At 39.1% G+C, this 17,149-nt stretch overlaps 2 protein-coding genes across 5 annotated transcripts in view; both read left to right on the top strand.

Annotated features, from left to right (window-relative positions):
* rasgef1ba (RasGEF domain family, member 1Ba) overlaps window positions 1-8,174 on the top strand; it is a 146,887-nt gene extending 138,713 nt beyond the window's left edge. For all 3 annotated transcript variants that reach the window (XM_042421025.1, XM_042421026.1, XM_042421027.1), the window contains 4 exons: window positions 1,337-1,432; window positions 2,026-2,149; window positions 4,110-4,182; window positions 6,424-8,174. In XM_042421025.1, the coding sequence (XP_042276959.1) occupies window positions 1,337-1,432; window positions 2,026-2,149; window positions 4,110-4,182; window positions 6,424-6,448 (318 nt within the window). In that variant the 3' untranslated portion in view covers window positions 6,449-8,174. The remainder of the gene's footprint in view (window positions 1-1,336; window positions 1,433-2,025; window positions 2,150-4,109; window positions 4,183-6,423) is intronic.
* Window positions 8,175-14,401: 6,227 nt separating this feature from the next.
* The window catches only part of prkg2 (protein kinase cGMP-dependent 2), a 34,481-nt gene continuing 31,733 nt past the window's right edge, over window positions 14,402-17,149 (top strand). For both annotated transcript variants that reach the window (XR_006098185.1, XM_042421796.1), the window contains exons 1-2: window positions 14,402-14,610; window positions 15,427-15,943. Coding sequence is in view for 1 of the 2 variants with exons in the window: in XM_042421796.1 (XP_042277730.1) it covers window positions 15,438-15,943 (506 nt within the window). In the remaining variant the exon portion in view is untranslated. The remainder of the gene's footprint in view (window positions 14,611-15,426; window positions 15,944-17,149) is intronic.

Below are 17,149 nucleotides of genomic sequence, written 5' to 3'. Positions count from 1 at the left end.
ACTCCTGTTGCTTTTTATCAAAGTACTGCAAAGTCAGAGTGTCAAACAGAGATCTCTCTGAGACTCCGGAGCAGCAGGTAGCGTCTATGTTAACACATCATGAGATCCAGAATCTTATTGTTCCTAAACAGTAGAAGAAGTTAATAGATGTCAGCAGCTTTTGATAGATATAGTACATCCTCTATAGCAGATCTCATTTTTCACCACAAATCCAGACTTGGCGCCCTCCTGGCTCCAGACCCTAAACATCCTCTGTGTGTCCAGCTGTGAAAATGACTTCCTCTCTGGTACCACTGGACCACTTTTATCACTCAACATAGAACATGTGTGTGCAGACGTGTGTGTGTGCGGACACATGACAACAGTGTTCGGTGCATACAGATGAGTGTCAACATCCCTGTTAAGCACATCCTGCTCCTGCAGAGCCCTCGCCGTGTGTGCAGACTCTCTGACTTCTCTCCGACGTCCACTGTGAAGTAATCATGTTAGTTGCAAAACACTTTTTTTTTTGGCGGGATTTCTTGTAAACAAGCTCACGACGAAAGCGAAAGGAGTTGAAGAAGAACATATGAAATTAATCGACTAGTTTGGCAACAACAGTTTATTCAAGTGTGACCTCTGACACAGAATTATCTCAGCTAAATACTAAGCAACAAAAATCAATATTTGCTTTAAGGAAAAGTCAGATGTGAATATGCGGTGTTGGCGTTTCTCTGTAAAGTTCTTCTGTCATGGACGTTTGATGTTTTTTGGGTGGGGAATGTGTTAGGATGGTCAGGGAAGAAATGACAGAGTTTTTTCTATGTGCCAATGTGTGATATTGCAGCATCTCAACACTGAGCAACATAAGAGATATTTTGTGTTTATCAGCCATAGCAACTGATAAATACCAGATTTAATAAGCCAGCATTTTTACCAGTATTTGAACGGAGACTGGTGCACCTTCTCCATACTGCTCTCCATCAAGATCTATTAGTGCCCAGACACGCAGTGACCTGAATCATTGTATGGGGGTGGCGATGAATTATTCAGGGGACTTTGAAGGGGAATTTTTCTCTTTTTTTTTCCTCTGAAAAACACACTTTCATCTTCAGTCTCACTTCTCAATTTTTTTGTTTTAAGGAATTCATCCTGGGAATTTTATAGGTTAACATACATGCTGCAACAAGCCTATGGGTCTGTTTTCCCTACAAGTGTTGTAACAAATCCTCTTTTGTCAAGAGTGATCCTTTGATTGATGTTTATATAAAGCTAACATGCCCGTGAATCATATGGAAGTCCCCCCTCGCATCTTCTCAGTGAAATTAAATCCCTTTCTCTTTCTCTTGTCTTGCAGATTGTCATCCCTTTCTTCAGCCTGCTCATAAAAGACATCTACTTCCTCAACGAGGGCTGTGCCAACAGGCTGCAGAGCGGACACATCAACTTTGAGGTAAAAACGAATTTCAAATTCCCCGGAGGGGAGTTTCCCCTGCGACAGATTACAGCAGGTTTTCTCCTTTTTTTCCCACAGCTGACTTCTCAGCTGACTTGTCGCAAAAACGTCACTGTATTTACTACACATGGCAACGGATTGGGCGCTATTTATGTCGACTTCCCTACAGAGTGTTAGAGAATGAAGAAGTAAGACTTGAGTGTGTAAAGTTCAGCTGTGTTTCCATGGAGCAATCACACTGACCACTGGCCGCAGACTCATCAGTGTTTCCACTGGTCTTCAGTCACAGTTAATCTGAATCAGACACTATTTTAAGGTTGAATTCTATCCTGGGAAACTGTGCTGAGTCCTTTTTGACATCCTGTCATGGGTACACAATCGCACCACAGAGCTGCCCACTGTAACCACAGTGTAGTGCTGTGCGTCACTGGGCAGAGCCATTGGATCCCTGGTTACATAATTGACTCAAATATCACAATATTAAAGAGATGAGAAGCAACAACTTCATATGCATGCATTGCTGCATGTAGGCTCCTCAACATGTTGATACCTGTTAACTTCTTTTCATCTTCTTTTTGTTTCATTTTTAGAAATTCTGGGAACTCGCCAAACAAGTTAGCGAGTTCATGACTTGGAAGAAGGTGGAGTGTCCCTTCGAGAAGGATCGGAAGATCCTGCAGTACCTGCTGACTGCTCCAGTGTTCACTGAAGATGGTAAGTTCACCAGAGCCTCATGAAGGAGTAGTTTGACATTTTGTAAAATATGCGTATACGCTTTCTCGCCAAGAGTTAGACGAGAAGGTCGATACCACTCATGCCTGTATGCTAAACATGAAGCAGCTGCTTAGCTTAGCTTAGCTTAGCATTTAGACACCTCACAAAAGTTCAAAAATACGCCTACAAAAGTATGCACCCTAATGAACATATGTAAAAAAAAAATAAGTTATGTTCGGATCAAGTGTTTTTATTTACATTGAAAGCAACACAGCAGATACAGAGTTATTATCAAATGATGAAACATGATGTGATGAGTCCTCTGAGTCATCATCCTTGATAAAAATATAGTAGACCAGAGAAAAACATACTGACTGTTTTTACCACTAAGACTCAAATCCACACATACACACCTTGTTATCACCTCTCCTACTCCAGCAGCGCCGATAGTTACGCTCTCCTTTAATCCACATCAAAGTCCTGTCGTCTCACTGGCTCCGGCTCTTATCACCGTCTTATCAGAGAGAGACAGGGAAGTCTGTAAAATCCTCCTGACACTGAAGTGCTCTGCCTGAACTGACCAATCACCTGTGAGCGCTTCGTATCACCCTCCGTGCTCTTCTTCAGCCATATAGATAGACGACACTGTCGTTCATGAGTGACAGTGTCGGGTGATTGTAAACATCCTCCTGTCATCCACAGACAGTGAAAGTAAATGTGAATAAAAGTGATGTTTTTCACTTTTTAGTGTGAGTATGTAGATCAGCTGAACTACTCAGGCAACAGGAAGTAGTGGTAACAACATAAACAAACCCAGAGGACGACTCAGGGACACTCCATCCAGCTATTTTTAGACTCCAGATGAATTTTTGAACATCAGCTTTTTTTTGTCCCTGCACTTTCGATACTTCTCACTGTAGATTGCATGTGTTTCTAACAATCAGTATTGAAGGCACAATTCAGAAATTAACTGCAAACTACCCTCAAACTAGAGTTTTAATACCCCTTGGAGATTTAAAACTTTACTATCTGATGTTTTTTTATGACTCTTGTAAGTGTTTTTATGAATTCTTTGTTGATTGTGACTGACTGGCCTTAGTTGTGTTGCTTCTGGCTAATAATGTTTCTTTTTCTTGTGTCTCTGAGAGATTAAAGATGAAATAAAAGTGAGAATGCAGAGAATAAGACTGACTGTCCTGTTAGAAAAAAACAACTATAAGAGAACTAAAATAAATTCTACTGGAGCTTCTTTGTATTTGACAGCTACATCATGTAAATCTTGCTGCTAAACTGTAGCAACACACTATATATTCTGTTTTTCACATCTGCCACTGCTGAAACAAAGTGCAGAAACCAGTAACTCCATTTTAAAACGTTTACTGTAGCCTAGTGAGATCTATCATCTCTGTCAAAAAGCTCTCTCTTCATGGACTACCTGACATAACAAGTGCAATTGGCCGTTATGTCTTCAGCAGACGTAATAGAGCATCTCAGTGACAGAAACATTATAACTAACATTAATGGAAGTAATAACAAATACTCATTACTACTAATATAGATACCTGTATCTGAATATTGGTTTTCTTTTTTATGAATTTTTTGTTTTTAACAAATTTTTATTGAAATTAACCAGATAAAAAAAAAGATAGTAGAGGTTTAAACTGATTTTTATCTGCATTTTTATGTCACCGCCCATCCAAAATTAGTTTTTCCTAAAGCTAAAAGACAGCGTGTACCACTGAAAATGCTTTTGATGATAGAAAATCCAATGAAAAATGGGGATAAAATATAGGTCAGAGTCCTGAATATCACGAGTCCTGACTATAAATCAAGCAAATCAGGGTAGACTATTAAAGTTACATGTCACACAGAGTTACACGCCACCCCGGGAATCAATCAATCAGAGTGAATGTCATGTTTTCCGATAATAATTTAAAAAGCTAATAATGTTTCTCTGCAGCTTTATATCTGGCGTCGTACGAGAGCGAAGGTCCTGAGAACAACATGGAGAAAGACAGATGGAAGTCTCTGAGGTGTGTATGATCCCCCCCACCCCCGCCCCTCCCACGTTACATCTCTCTCTTCACACACACACACCCTCAGGGGTTCGAGTCTTTCAATCACGGCTGTCACCCGCATCCCCTCCTGCCTCCCCACTGACCAGGCAGACCCAGAGGGATGTAGGTCACACACTGATGCTGACCTGCTCGCTGTTCAATAAACGCATTAAACACACACACACACGAACGCTCATCATTCTTCTCGGTCACACCATCACTCGCGTACACGCATGCAAAAGGACATCCGTCATTTTCACACAATTACATCCTCTGCGCACACATAACATACCCTCTGATCACACAGCGCTCTGGATGTGTGTGTGTGTGTGTGTGTTTGTGTGTGTGTGAGAAGATGGATGAGAGAAAATCGTCTTTGTTCGGTCGGCTCTAACTGGTTGAAGAAAGCCCCAGAGAGCTGACAGAGGGATATTTCCTCTTGCTTCAGCATCACTGAAGTTTAATTGACACAAACTGAGTCGGGGATGTTTGGTTCCTCCGTAGAGACAAAGAGGCGTCGTTCAGCACTTCAGACATTTGTCGGGTGTCTCGCTGCCATTATAGTTTTTAGTTTTTTTTAAACTTGAAGGAATAAAATGATTGAAAACCTGTTTTAAAGCCTTTAGAAATAGCAAATATGTGTAGAAGTGTGGGGTTACAGCCACATACAGTATATGCAGACTTTAGACTTAAAAGATGATGACATAATGAGTAAACATATTTGGCTGATAAATAAAAACAGTAAAGTCTTTATTTGGATCAACATGAACGTCAAAGTAGTGACTTCCTGTTTTCCACAATTAGAACAAGAATATAGTTCAACTGAGTAATAACTTCCCACTTTCAAGAAACTAAATGTGTTATTCTCCTCTTTATGATGCCATTAGATCAATTATAACAGTAATTTTACCAGTTAGTCAAGGCTTTTATTTTCTAAATCCTCTGTCTGGCAGCTCTTTCCTGTTGCGTTTTACATTTCTGATTTGTTTAGAAGAAATAGTTGTCAGAAACTCATATAATATTTAATATATTTAAAAAGAAAAGAGAAGCCTAGTAGCTAGAGAGCCAAATATTTTTTTCTCAGGCGCTGGTGGAGACCAAAACAGAGCTAAAAGAGTAAAATAATGGACTTAAGTTCATCAGGTGGACACAAAATAAGCAAAATAAATAAGAAAGTTTACTGTTATTTCAGACATTACAACTTAAAAGGTCATGTCAGGGCTGTCAGCTTCCTATTAGAGATGATAAAGCAGCTTAAAACATATTTTTGAAAACATTAAAAACAGTAATGAAATATCTGCAACCTACTTCTGTAATAAACCCCCTAAAAGCAAAACTGCCAGTAAAAGTCACTCATCTAAACAGTTTCTTCATAGTTTTTACTTACACAACAGCTCTTGCACATATTTAGAAAAACACAAATCTTACAAAGAACAACAACAAAAAAAAAAGACACGAAACTTGAAATGTGACAATACATGAGACAGACGTGTAAAAATAAAGCCAGTATTTAAAGGACAGTGAGCACATGATTTAAAGCTGACAGTCATGCTGCAGGTTGCCAAAAATTGACCCCATACACACCCAACCATCCAAACGCAGATGTATGAATCAGATCTGCTGGCAAGGGTCAAAGGTGAGAGCAGATTTTGGATCCAGAGCTCAGTGATTGTTGGGTTAAACCCAGTCAGGGTGGATCCAGTTGGCTGTGTGTGAGAGAGAGGTCACGTTTCCTGACTGCCTGCCAACCCTCCCTGCGTCCCTCCCGAGCTTTGCCTCCGCTGCGACACGATCTGTCACTTTATTCCAGCCGAGCCGCGTCAGCAGAACGTGCCGCTCGGCTGTTCAGGCCGTCTCTCCGCACACTTCATCACCTCCCTCCCTCCCTCCACCCTCCCCCGAAATCTAACAAAGATAAGACAAACTGTTGCTGCGACTGACAATTTGTAACTGTTTTGACCATTTTGAAGACAGGAGGGTTGTGTTTTTGTTTTTCTGTTTGTATGTTTGCTGGATATCTCAAAGCCTGAACAGATTTCAATTAAATTTGGTGGAAAATTATCCCAAGGGCCAAAAACCACATGATTCGTTTTTGTTGGTTGTCCAACGTCAAGACGGCTCACTAAACGAGTTTCAAACCCAATTTAAGCAACAGTTTTGAGCAAGGCTTAGCCAACTTCAACTAACAGTTTGTGTTTCTTTCTCTTTTCTCCACAGATCCACTCTGCTAAGCAGGGTCTAAACCTCTAAGCTAAAGATACTAGAATGAAGACAAACCCCCCCTCCACCCCCCGACAAGTGAGCTGTTCTCAGTCAACGTCGCTGTTGTTGTCCAAACGAAGTATCCCCATGTTGGAAGGGAAACGACAATCTCTACTTTGGCTGGCGAGGACCCTTTTGTGTTCCCCCCCAGCTTCAGATTTCTATTAAGCTCGGCTTTTCCTTATCCTCTCGCTCTATGTGCTGTATATTTCAGGACAGCTGTTTTTTTCATCTCTTTGTATGACTTTGTAGTCTTTTTTTAAAAAAAAGAAACTCTACAAACCTTCACTGTAAAAGCCAAGGGATGTGCTTTTCTCTTGTCCGAAGCATTTTGCCCTGATAAACCTTCTGTGAGCGTTATACGGAGTCGTTGGGGTTGTTTGTTCCCCCCTCGGCAGTTTTCAACATGTTTTTTTCCACTGAAGCTACAAGTTAGCTGCTGGTTAGCTAACTCAACAGACACGCTACTCTATCTCTCTCTCTCTCTGGTTCCATAAGCCAGCATTCTCTGTATGGAGAACTTCAAAAAAAAAAAAAAAAAAAACGTACCTGCAACACTGTTGTTTATCATGAAGCTAGCCATTATTTGTAGTTTATTTGTTATGTTCGTCTCCTTCCTTTTTGTACGATACCTGTGTATCTCTTCAGCTTCATGTTTCTAAAGGTTTTTGATGTGTAAGAGAAAAAAAAAATGCGCTGGCTGCATTTTAAAAGAAGATGTAATTGGTTTTGTTTTGTTTGTGTTGTATATCGTTTTGTGATTCGCTAAACCCAGAAAGCACCACTTCCTCGCGGTTTATCGATGGCACACTCAAGGTCTCAGTACGCTTCGGTCGCTAAGGGCTCATCGGATGATCCAACAGCGTCTGAAAGCTCTTTTCCTCTTGGAATTGAGGTTTGAGACGATCTGACACGCGCTTAGTTTGAAGCGTACTGAGGCCTTCTGCTCTGAGCTTAAATACAAGGTGTGATGATCGTATGTTTCCTCTTGTTCCTGATAATCAGTGTTAAAACAGCCCATCCTGCTGCGGAGAAGATGAACCGGGCTGTGTGTGGGCTGCTTTTTGGGTTAACATGCATCCATTCCCCCCTTTTTGTTTCTGTTCTAGTGTAGAAAATCAGTGTGGTTGTGCTGCCCCCTGGTGGTTTGGTCAGAAAAGTGAATGGATTTTGTGTGGTTGAATAATGTGAACTGAGGATTTCTGTTTTAAACCCCCCCCCCCCAAAACACACACACATGCTGAATAATATCCTTTTTTATTTTTCATATTATTAAAAGTAAAAGTTTCCTCCATATCTTTTTATTTATAAATCTATTTGTGTAGTCATTATGTCCTCATGCCAATATCTACTATTGTTTTTATTGTTATTTAATTTTGTACTCGGTACATAACATGCTTAAGTAGTCCTCAGATATTGGCTTAACTATTTTTTTTATACACGTTTGTATGAGACACTTATTTTTCAAGGTACTAGCTCAGAGTATGAAGTTAAATATTTTTTGACTGACGTCTGCTTTGCCTTGACAGCTTCTCCCTCAACACAGAGTGCTGTTGTGGTTTTATTGTGTACATACTGTATGTTTTGCTTTCCTTCCTGTGTTCATCCATTTGTATTTGGACTGTTAAAATGGAATAGAGGAACAGTTTATAAATGAGTTAGTTGTGTTTTAAAAGAGAAAGTTAATAAAAGAATGTTTAAAATGATTGGTTGACTGTGTATGTTTGTTAAATGTTCAAGAGTTTTCAATGTAACAGCAGAGAATCACATCAGGTAATACAGTGGAAATTACTTGTGCATAATAATCAGTTATGTACAATTATAATTCCAAGCACTTAACTTAAGCTTTTGTTTTTGGCTCATTTAGTTACCAACAAAGTATTACAGGTCTAAATTGTAAATGCTTCATTTTACGGATCAATCATTTCTGAATAATTTCCCAGGAAGTCCCCTGGAAAGAACCTGATCCAGTTATCAAGATAACAGAAACGGTGTTCAGATGAACACTTCCAATTAATGCAAGTAGTGTAACCATGACACAGTACACAGCAGGTCAGCTGAACATGCAAAAATGTGTCATTTGTCTGCAAACATGCAAACAATTTAACTTTCCAGAATTAAATTATGAATAAATATTAACTTGGGTTTAAACCATACTTGTCTTTCAAAGAAATGTCTCTTTGTCCTGTAAGAAGTAACCAATTATAAAATGATTTCCTTGAAACTTCCCGGGACATTACGGACCCGTAAAATCAAACTTTACCTGAGATGCAAGATATGTTAAACTTTGAAAGCAACTTAAATATTCTTTATATGATTAATTGTCAAAGGTTTTCAGATTATGCATGAAAAAAATATCAAAAGCAAATTTTTTAATACAAGTATGTTATTTTTTCTATATATGGGTATGTTTAATGTCTGGGAAGAGGACTTGATGCAAACTACACAGTGCTCTAATATTGTTAAAGCTCCCAAAAATGATCAAATTTCACCATTGAAGTCTGAAAACTTAACATAGCTCACTAATATTAACACTGAGCAGGTGGATATTTTGGGATTTGGGGGCAAAGGGATCAAACCTCAGATTCTCTCTGTGTCGACATTTTCATGGTCAAATATGAACTTATTGGTGTTTTAATTGAATCATTAGTGTTTTTAAGGCCCTTTAGTATTACCAGTTCTCTCCAGAGTGCTGCGATTATGCAAAGTTTCCACCAGGAGCTTTAAGTGCTACTTTATAAATAATGTAAAATTCCTTAACAGAGACACTGTAGGTCTGTCTCGCCTGCCCACATGAGTTCTGGAGGCAGCTATGGCTGATTCGCCTTCATCAAACGATGAATCAAAAAGTCAAGAGCAAAGAAATGAAGGAGCACTTCATGCAGAGAGAAGTGGACTCACCACACAGCGCTATGGTAGCTTGTTTTGCCTCACCAAAGCATCGTGGATTGGCTGGACTGTGGCTGTTTACAACATCTAGGAGCAAACTATGTGAAAAGAAAGAAAGAAAGAAGGATAAGTGTATTAAAATCTCCATGTAATCCTGTAATTATTCCCTGACATTAACAAGAAGCATGAACTAAAAGAAGAAAACCATCTTAAAAAAGGCTCTGCCCTCTACCTCCATCATCAAATCAGAACAAATCTTTAACAGAACAACCTCTGATGTGACATACAAACCTAATCAAGATGGATCAGGGGAAAAATCTAGCACATGAAACAGCTCTTCCTTTCTCTTGACTCTCTAATAAATGCAAAAAATATTGAAATACATCAATAAAAAGGCACTTTAAGCTTCTTTTTAATCAATTTGCTGCAGGATACCACCATGAAATGCTGTGTCAGACAAAACAAAAACTTTATGATCAATATTTGAGGGAGTCAGTGAGAAGAAACAGATATAATATGATCATATTTTCTGCATGGATGCAGAAAAACAAACACACATATTTGGCTCCACCAAGTGAACGAATGAAGTTAGTGCAGCTGATCAGTCTGCTGCTGAATTCATCTGATAAATACACAAAGATATCCTGCTAACATACTGTGGTTTTAAACTGACACCTGCATGACCTCCACAATCATTTCAATATGAGTCACCGTAGATGTGAATATTTTTGTCTTCTTCTCTGGTGATGTGTGATCTCGGAGACAGAAATCATCGTCCTACATTAACATTTATAATGCTTTTCTAAATTTGGCAGCTGCTCTAACCCGCCTCTGAAATGAATCACACATGTCAAACAATAAAGGAATAAAACAGATGATATTTTGGGAGGCAGTAAAAACATAAAGTGTTTTTGGTATGTGTCTTGTGTCAATGATTAGACTGATCCAGATGCACCGTAATTTAAAACAGGTTAGATTTATTAATTAAAACATCATTTGAGATGATGTTATTAAAAAAAGAAACAGAGAGAAATGAGAATTATTAAGGAATATCGAATAAAATCACGTTACATTTGAGCAGTGTGTAGGTGATGAATTTGCAGGTACATTATAAAAAAAATGAAATGAAATGTTCATAATGTGACAGCGTTAAATAGGGAGAATGAGCATGTGTTCACTTGTGTGCATGATTATATTTTTATTTACTTGAGAGAATAAAAGTAGGATGATTGCTCAGAAATAGCGTGGGAGTATTTTTTTTTTGTCTCTATCTTTTCTGTTGTTTGTTGAGTGTCTGGTTTTATTTGCTTTATGTGGAGCTTAAATGTGTTAAATTGTGCTTTTGGTTTTGTATTAAACAAGAAAACAAACCATAAATTGTGTAAAATCCAGCACACAGAATGACATATTATACATACAATAATATGACTGTATAGCATTAGAATGATGTTATATTCAATGGCATGTAAAATTTAATGTCCTGCTTCATGATGTTCAAAATAAATACACTATGTCTTGTAAAAATGTTGATATCATAAGATGAAGAGTGATGCAAACAACATATTGCATCCTGTTGTTTAAATGTCTCCACACTAATTCACAGGTCATGTTTGGTGTAGAAGTCAAACATATGATGCATCATGTAATACACTATAATTTACAACACTATGTTGTCCACACAGTGACACTGTGATGCTTTAATGTCATCATCCTACACTGGACAAGAAGAAATTTGGACATTTCTGACTTTGGCAACTGGATAATTTTCTATTTTCATATCTCTTAAAAATTATTCAGATAAAACAGGCGAGGTCTTTGGTTGAACCTGTAGACATGTACAGCTGGTGACAGGAGGTCACTGACACTGCAGAGGTTGGCAGCCACTGCACTAAACTATTGAGCCAAAAAGAAAAGTCAGACTTTCCGAGACCTTTAAAGGACGACAAGCAATAACATTTAGAGACATTACAAATATGGAAACTGCAGCTACTGTCATCTATCTGGTCAGATAACAATCACTGTACAGCTGTAAACACACTAAACATCCAGATGAGCCCACACAGATAGACAGCATATATGTGTCAAGTGAGGGGTGACAGTGTTAAAAACTGAGCCACCATGCAGCCAAAACAATCAATGCTTCCAATCTGAACACGCGTTCTGCCAGAGTGCCCTTAAGCAAGTGACTGGCACCCTACTCAGACAACAAGAATAAAGAAAAGACATCTTCAGATCATGTGTCAGCCTCTCAGACTCCTCTCAGGTTCAGGTTGGGAGTCACTGAGCGGGGACCAGATGAATAAAACTGTGTGTAGATTCATGACTAAAACTGTGTGCACGCACAAAGCCATAAACATGCAAACACCAGATTTATAAAGCTGTGCGTACACATGGTTCTGTTTTTTTTTTTTAAATAAATCTCAGTAATTGTAGAACTGTGGGCGCACGTGCAAGAGCCTCATTTCCACTCCCACAATTATAATAATGATCATATCAATCCGCCGCGTGCTCCACCAGTCTGGTCACCTGTCAATGAAACAAACGGGAAAGAAGAGGTGCTGCACCGGCGAGGTTCTCCAGCCAGAACAGCCATTACGCGCGACCATTACGCACGGCTGTGCGGCTCTTTATAGCGTGTGTATCATAAATCCATCACATGGACAATAAGCCATCAGCAGCAGTCATATCTCAGAAATGTAACCAATGTTTAGATTGTAACTCTTATATCTAAATAGACTTTACAATCTGTGCCATATGAAAGGGAGGAGAAGAATATTAACAGCAAAATAAAACGTTGTAAATACAAAGAAAGATAAACTGAATCACACAAAAACCATTCATCAATATTACGTGTGTAAAATGCGCCTTTGATCGACATTTTACAAATCTGTGTCAACACAAAAAAACCCCATCAAACAATCAGTGCAGCTGGTTGTCAACCAAAACAATGTTTTACTAAAAGATTCCGTCTCTCATCGTATATTTCATCTCCACCTCATCACATCACTTTAGAAGAACATGTGCAGGCCTGGTTTGAAGAATGCGTGAGGTGTTCACATTCTGTGTTTATGGGCCAAATAGCAGTTTATATGCGGAGAATGGCGTAAGCAGGGGTTTTTTGTGTGTACGCATCGTTTATGCATCTGGTCCCCTGGATTATTACTTTGTTGTGGTTCCGAGTCCTGCAGATGAATCAGCTTTGGCCACCTGCCATTATTGTTCTGTGTGCCTGTCGATGGAATCCGCTGCAGGCCAAGCTGCTCAGAACGGCGTCACTGGGAAAACCAATTAATCATTTCGGGATGCAAAGGACTGCAGCTTCGGGTAGACTCTCAGCTCAGTCAGAAAAAAAAAAGTGAAATGCATGATAAGAAACATGACATATGGTCACATGGAGTCAAAGAGAGGATTAATGAGATGAATTATCTGCTTAAAAGACATATTGGACTCTGCACTTTTTAATATTGCATTGATCTATCTCATCTTTTAAACAATGTCTATCCTTTTTTATTCTCATGTTTGTACCACCTTGTGTTAATGGGGGGTTGATATGTTACTAATAGATTTATTAATGGTTCATAGGTAATTTGCTTATGCTTTATAGATCACTTATAACCTATTACTAAAGCAACAGGTTGTGGAAAAGTCTCCTCCAGCAGGATTCTGGCTTATCTCTCAAATGAATCAGGACTGTTTGTTCACGTACTTCTGGAAAAGAGCTGCAGGACATCTCAACCCGAATCCATTTATTAGACAACGTATTAACATTTATATCAACTCCAGACTCAAGGGATTACTGCGAGAATAAACATTTATAATAGAAGACTTTCTAACTTTTCCTGCCGGCGTATTAGAGAGTGTGAAGCTCATCTTTATCACTTAATCAGTTCATAATGTTACTAGATGAATAATGGAGGGTTTATTAGAGAGTGAGAAACCCATTTGTTATGACTTACAACTTGTATCATTAATATATTCGGTGGTTGTTAGTTATGATCCCTCAAATCTGGAGATAATACAAATGTTTGGAAGTTGTTAATCAAAGATGTCCTGCAGCTCTTCTCCAAAAGTAAAGAAGCAAAGCAAGTGACCAGCTGGAGGAGGAATTTCCACAACCTGGCAACCCAAAAGTTGCTCTTATTAATAACTTATATCTGATCTATAAAACATTACAAGTAACCAGTAATGTAGTAACAGATTATAGTCCCTTTATAAAGGATGCTTTGTTAGAGAGTGGTATCTATCTCTTATTTAGCTGTTTCTTTTTCTTTTTTATCCTTTTATTTCTTTAAAAAAGTGTGTCCATCATCCTAATTTGTATTTATTACAATGCATTTCCTGTATAATGCTTGTAATTGGCTTTGTATATGAAATGTGCCATAAAAGTACACTTGTGCAATTCTTCCCTGCTGAAAAGAAAAATTCATTTATTTATTTAATTACTTCTTTAATTATTGGACAAACCAATAATAAAACTACAGTATTAAAACTGCTTCTGGGGAAAATAAGCTGTCGGCCAAATATTTTACACAAGCAGAGAAGTGAGAGGAGAAGCAAACTCACATCTGTTAAACCTCTGGATTCATATAGCTTCATATATATATATATATAGCTATGTGCTATTTTTTCTCCTCTTACTGCTATTTTTAAGTTTTACTATTTTATTGTCTGTTTTATTTTTGTTTGTATGCTTGTCTTTATAGTTCTATTTGGACCAACACTTATCATAATTTTGCTTTTGTGCCTCTTGATTCATGCAGTGTTGAAGCTTTTATCTCCCTGTAAGTTTGTGCAACTGTTTTGTGCCTATGTTGCAATAAAAATAAAGAAATATGCCTAAATTTAAAAAAAATAAAAATAAAACACACAGCCTACAAACCCTAATCTCAGTTTCTTCTCAACCAATAGAAAAATGTTTATCCTAAAAGTTTATTTGGACGTAAAGTGAAGAGTTTCTCAGTCGACGACTTTTCTTCTTCTTCTCCTTTTTTTTTGTAGATGAGGCTCCACGTCGTGTACACCTGACCTGGCAATCATACCCGGTTGCCGCGCACGCGAGCGAGAACGCGCTCAGCCGAGGAGGAGAGACACCGAGAGCGCGCGACACAGGGAGAGAGAGAGAGAGACAGAGAGGGAGGAGAGGATGCGAGCAGTGCTGTAGATAGACCCCGTCTCTCTGTACTGATGCTAACACATCATTTCTGCTCTTAAACAGTCTTCAACGACCGTCTGAAGGCTCGGAGCTCTGATCAGGTGAGAACTGAAATCTGCTCCAAACTAGACTCATCTCAGGGGGGGAAGAATGACGAGGCATCGGGAAGTTACAGGTGCACGAGATGTAGTTGTTATTTTGTAAACGGAATTCATTTTCACAGCCTTCACGAGACATATGTTATGTGGGGGTATTAATACAGCTGGATATTATATATTACCTGTAAATCTTTTTATTTCAAAAGAGTTGAAGCATCAAAACAAAAGAAAAATATTTAAAGATCTTCCCAAAAAGATTCATAGATGATGGCAGAATAGTCCGAGCTTACATCCACTCACTATCCCAGCAGGAATGTGATGAATGAAGTCTACTGTATGTGTGAGTGGGAGACAGTCCCACACGACAAAAACAGGATTGTTCTCTGGCATTTTCCCCTCATGTACTCTCTCAGTATGTGGACAGAAACATGCTTTAAAGATGATTTTTTTTTAGAATATAATTACACTGTTAGAGTTGTATTTTTTTTATTTATTATGATGAGCTTCCCAAACAGCTTTTCCTTTCTCTGCTGCAATCTGAGCAGATAGGGAGTGACTGTTGATGTAATGTAATACTTCCTGCCTTCTGAATAATAAATGGGGGAGACACATTCATTGACCATTATATACTGATCCGCTCTCTCTCCAGTTTTCTATCCTCGCAGCGTCAGCTCTTTTGTTTGAAACCTCACTCCCAGCTTCTACAAACAGACCTTTTCCTGCTAAATGTCACAGTACTGTTGAAAAAACTCACTTCCCCTCGATATCTTTTCAATCATTTCAACAAATACTGACTTTGAATCTGTCTTGTCTCCTCAGGTGATAAGAAGATGGGGAACGGCTCGATGAAATCGAAGCGTTACAAACACACAGAGGGCTCGGGTGCTTCTTCTAACGGTCGATCTCACAAAGATGGCGGTGGGTTCAAAAACACGTCCATGGATTCCCTGAGGGCCCGAGTGGAGGAACTAGAGCGAGAAGGCAAGAGGAAGGATGAGGAGCTGTGTGCCAAAGATCAACAGATCAAAGTTCTCCAGGAACAGCTGGCCAAGCAGACGCGATCTCTCGCCGAGCTGAGCGAGGAGCTGCAGAACAAGTGCATCCAGCTCAACAAGCTGCAAGACGTGATGAGGAACCAGAGCGGAGCCTCGGCGGGTCTGGCATCACGGCAGCCTTCGATCAAAGCCAGCGGCAAGAGCAGCCCCAACCTCAGCGTCCGCATCAAGGAAAACCTCAACAGGAGGAAAGGGGCCAAAGCCGGGGTGTCAGCCGAACCCACATCCAGCAGCCTGCCGAAGTTCTCCTTCGACAAGGCCCGGGTACCGAAGGATGCGAGGTGAGATGTTTCTCTTCAGGAAGCTTTAAAACACAAAAGGAGTCCAGACAGGAGCCTTTTAAAGGTTCATGAAGGTACCCTCAGGCTCAGTCCATCTCAGCCTAGTAGGTGATTTTTAAAAATGCAAGCAGCAGAAGGAGTGGGTGGTAAGTGGAAGATGGGCAAGAGACAAAAAAATTTGAATGTGATGAGCAAAAAAACTCTGGTCAGTGACTGTAAACTAGGACTGACTGTGAAAAAGAAGTATTTGAAATAGAATACTGTCAATATTATGTCCAGGATTAATGCATTTCATTCAAAAAATGGCTTTAAAATGGATTAATAGCTCAAAAAAGTGACTGAAAGTGGTTTGATAAAATTTTGCAGGCCACAATATCCATTTTACAATACATGGATGAAAATGTGTCCAATATAGTTAATTATTTCAGTGATTTCCTACAAAATATGTGACTAGAAGAGAATAGAATAAGATATTTCTTTATAAGCAGGTATAAACAGGCATAAATCCAAATTTCCTCCAATGAAACAAAAGCTCCAACAACCGCCTGTCAAATAAAATTATCTTTCCTCTAACTGTTATTGATTTATAGTACCCGTCTGTGTTACAGTATGTCCCGCCCCGACAGGAAATATAACAAATTTAGGAAGTAAGTTGATCTCAAAATGCTGCCTCATGGAGACTTTAATAGTTCAAGCCGTAAGAGAGAGAGGACGTTCAGAACCTGAGATGATGATGAGAAAATCAAGACGGTGCAAAAAGAGCTCAAAAACGGCAACAAATAACAACTGAGGAGGCAGAGATCTGTCTTACTGAAGTGTTTGACAAGCGTTGACATGCGAATAGATGAAGACAGTAATTGATTTATTACTTTAGACATCACACAGTAAGTCTGCCCCCTACTGGCTGTTAGCAGGCACTGAAACATCTACAGATAACGCAATGCATCAGACCTTCCGCCTGTATTGCTGTAACTTCTGTAGGTTGGCTGTTAAGACACATTGTGTGTCTTTGCTCAGATTATTATAGGACATCCAGCAGGTGACTTAAAGCTCCTGTTCTACTCTAAAAACCTTCTAACTTAAACCTGTTGCACCAGTATACCTCGCTTTATTCCACAAACGTTTGCAGCTGACTATTTTTCTTGTATCATATGTTTCTTGTAAACCTTTTGATATTTATTAAGAGCAAGTACTGTAATTTATAAA

Source organism: Thunnus maccoyii, chromosome 9, assembly GCF_910596095.1.
Source record: "Thunnus maccoyii chromosome 9, fThuMac1.1, whole genome shotgun sequence".
Taxonomy (NCBI): domain Eukaryota; kingdom Metazoa; phylum Chordata; class Actinopteri; order Scombriformes; family Scombridae; genus Thunnus; species Thunnus maccoyii.
The sequence above is the reverse complement of the archived record's forward strand: the minus strand, read 5'-3'. Positions and strand labels throughout refer to the sequence as shown.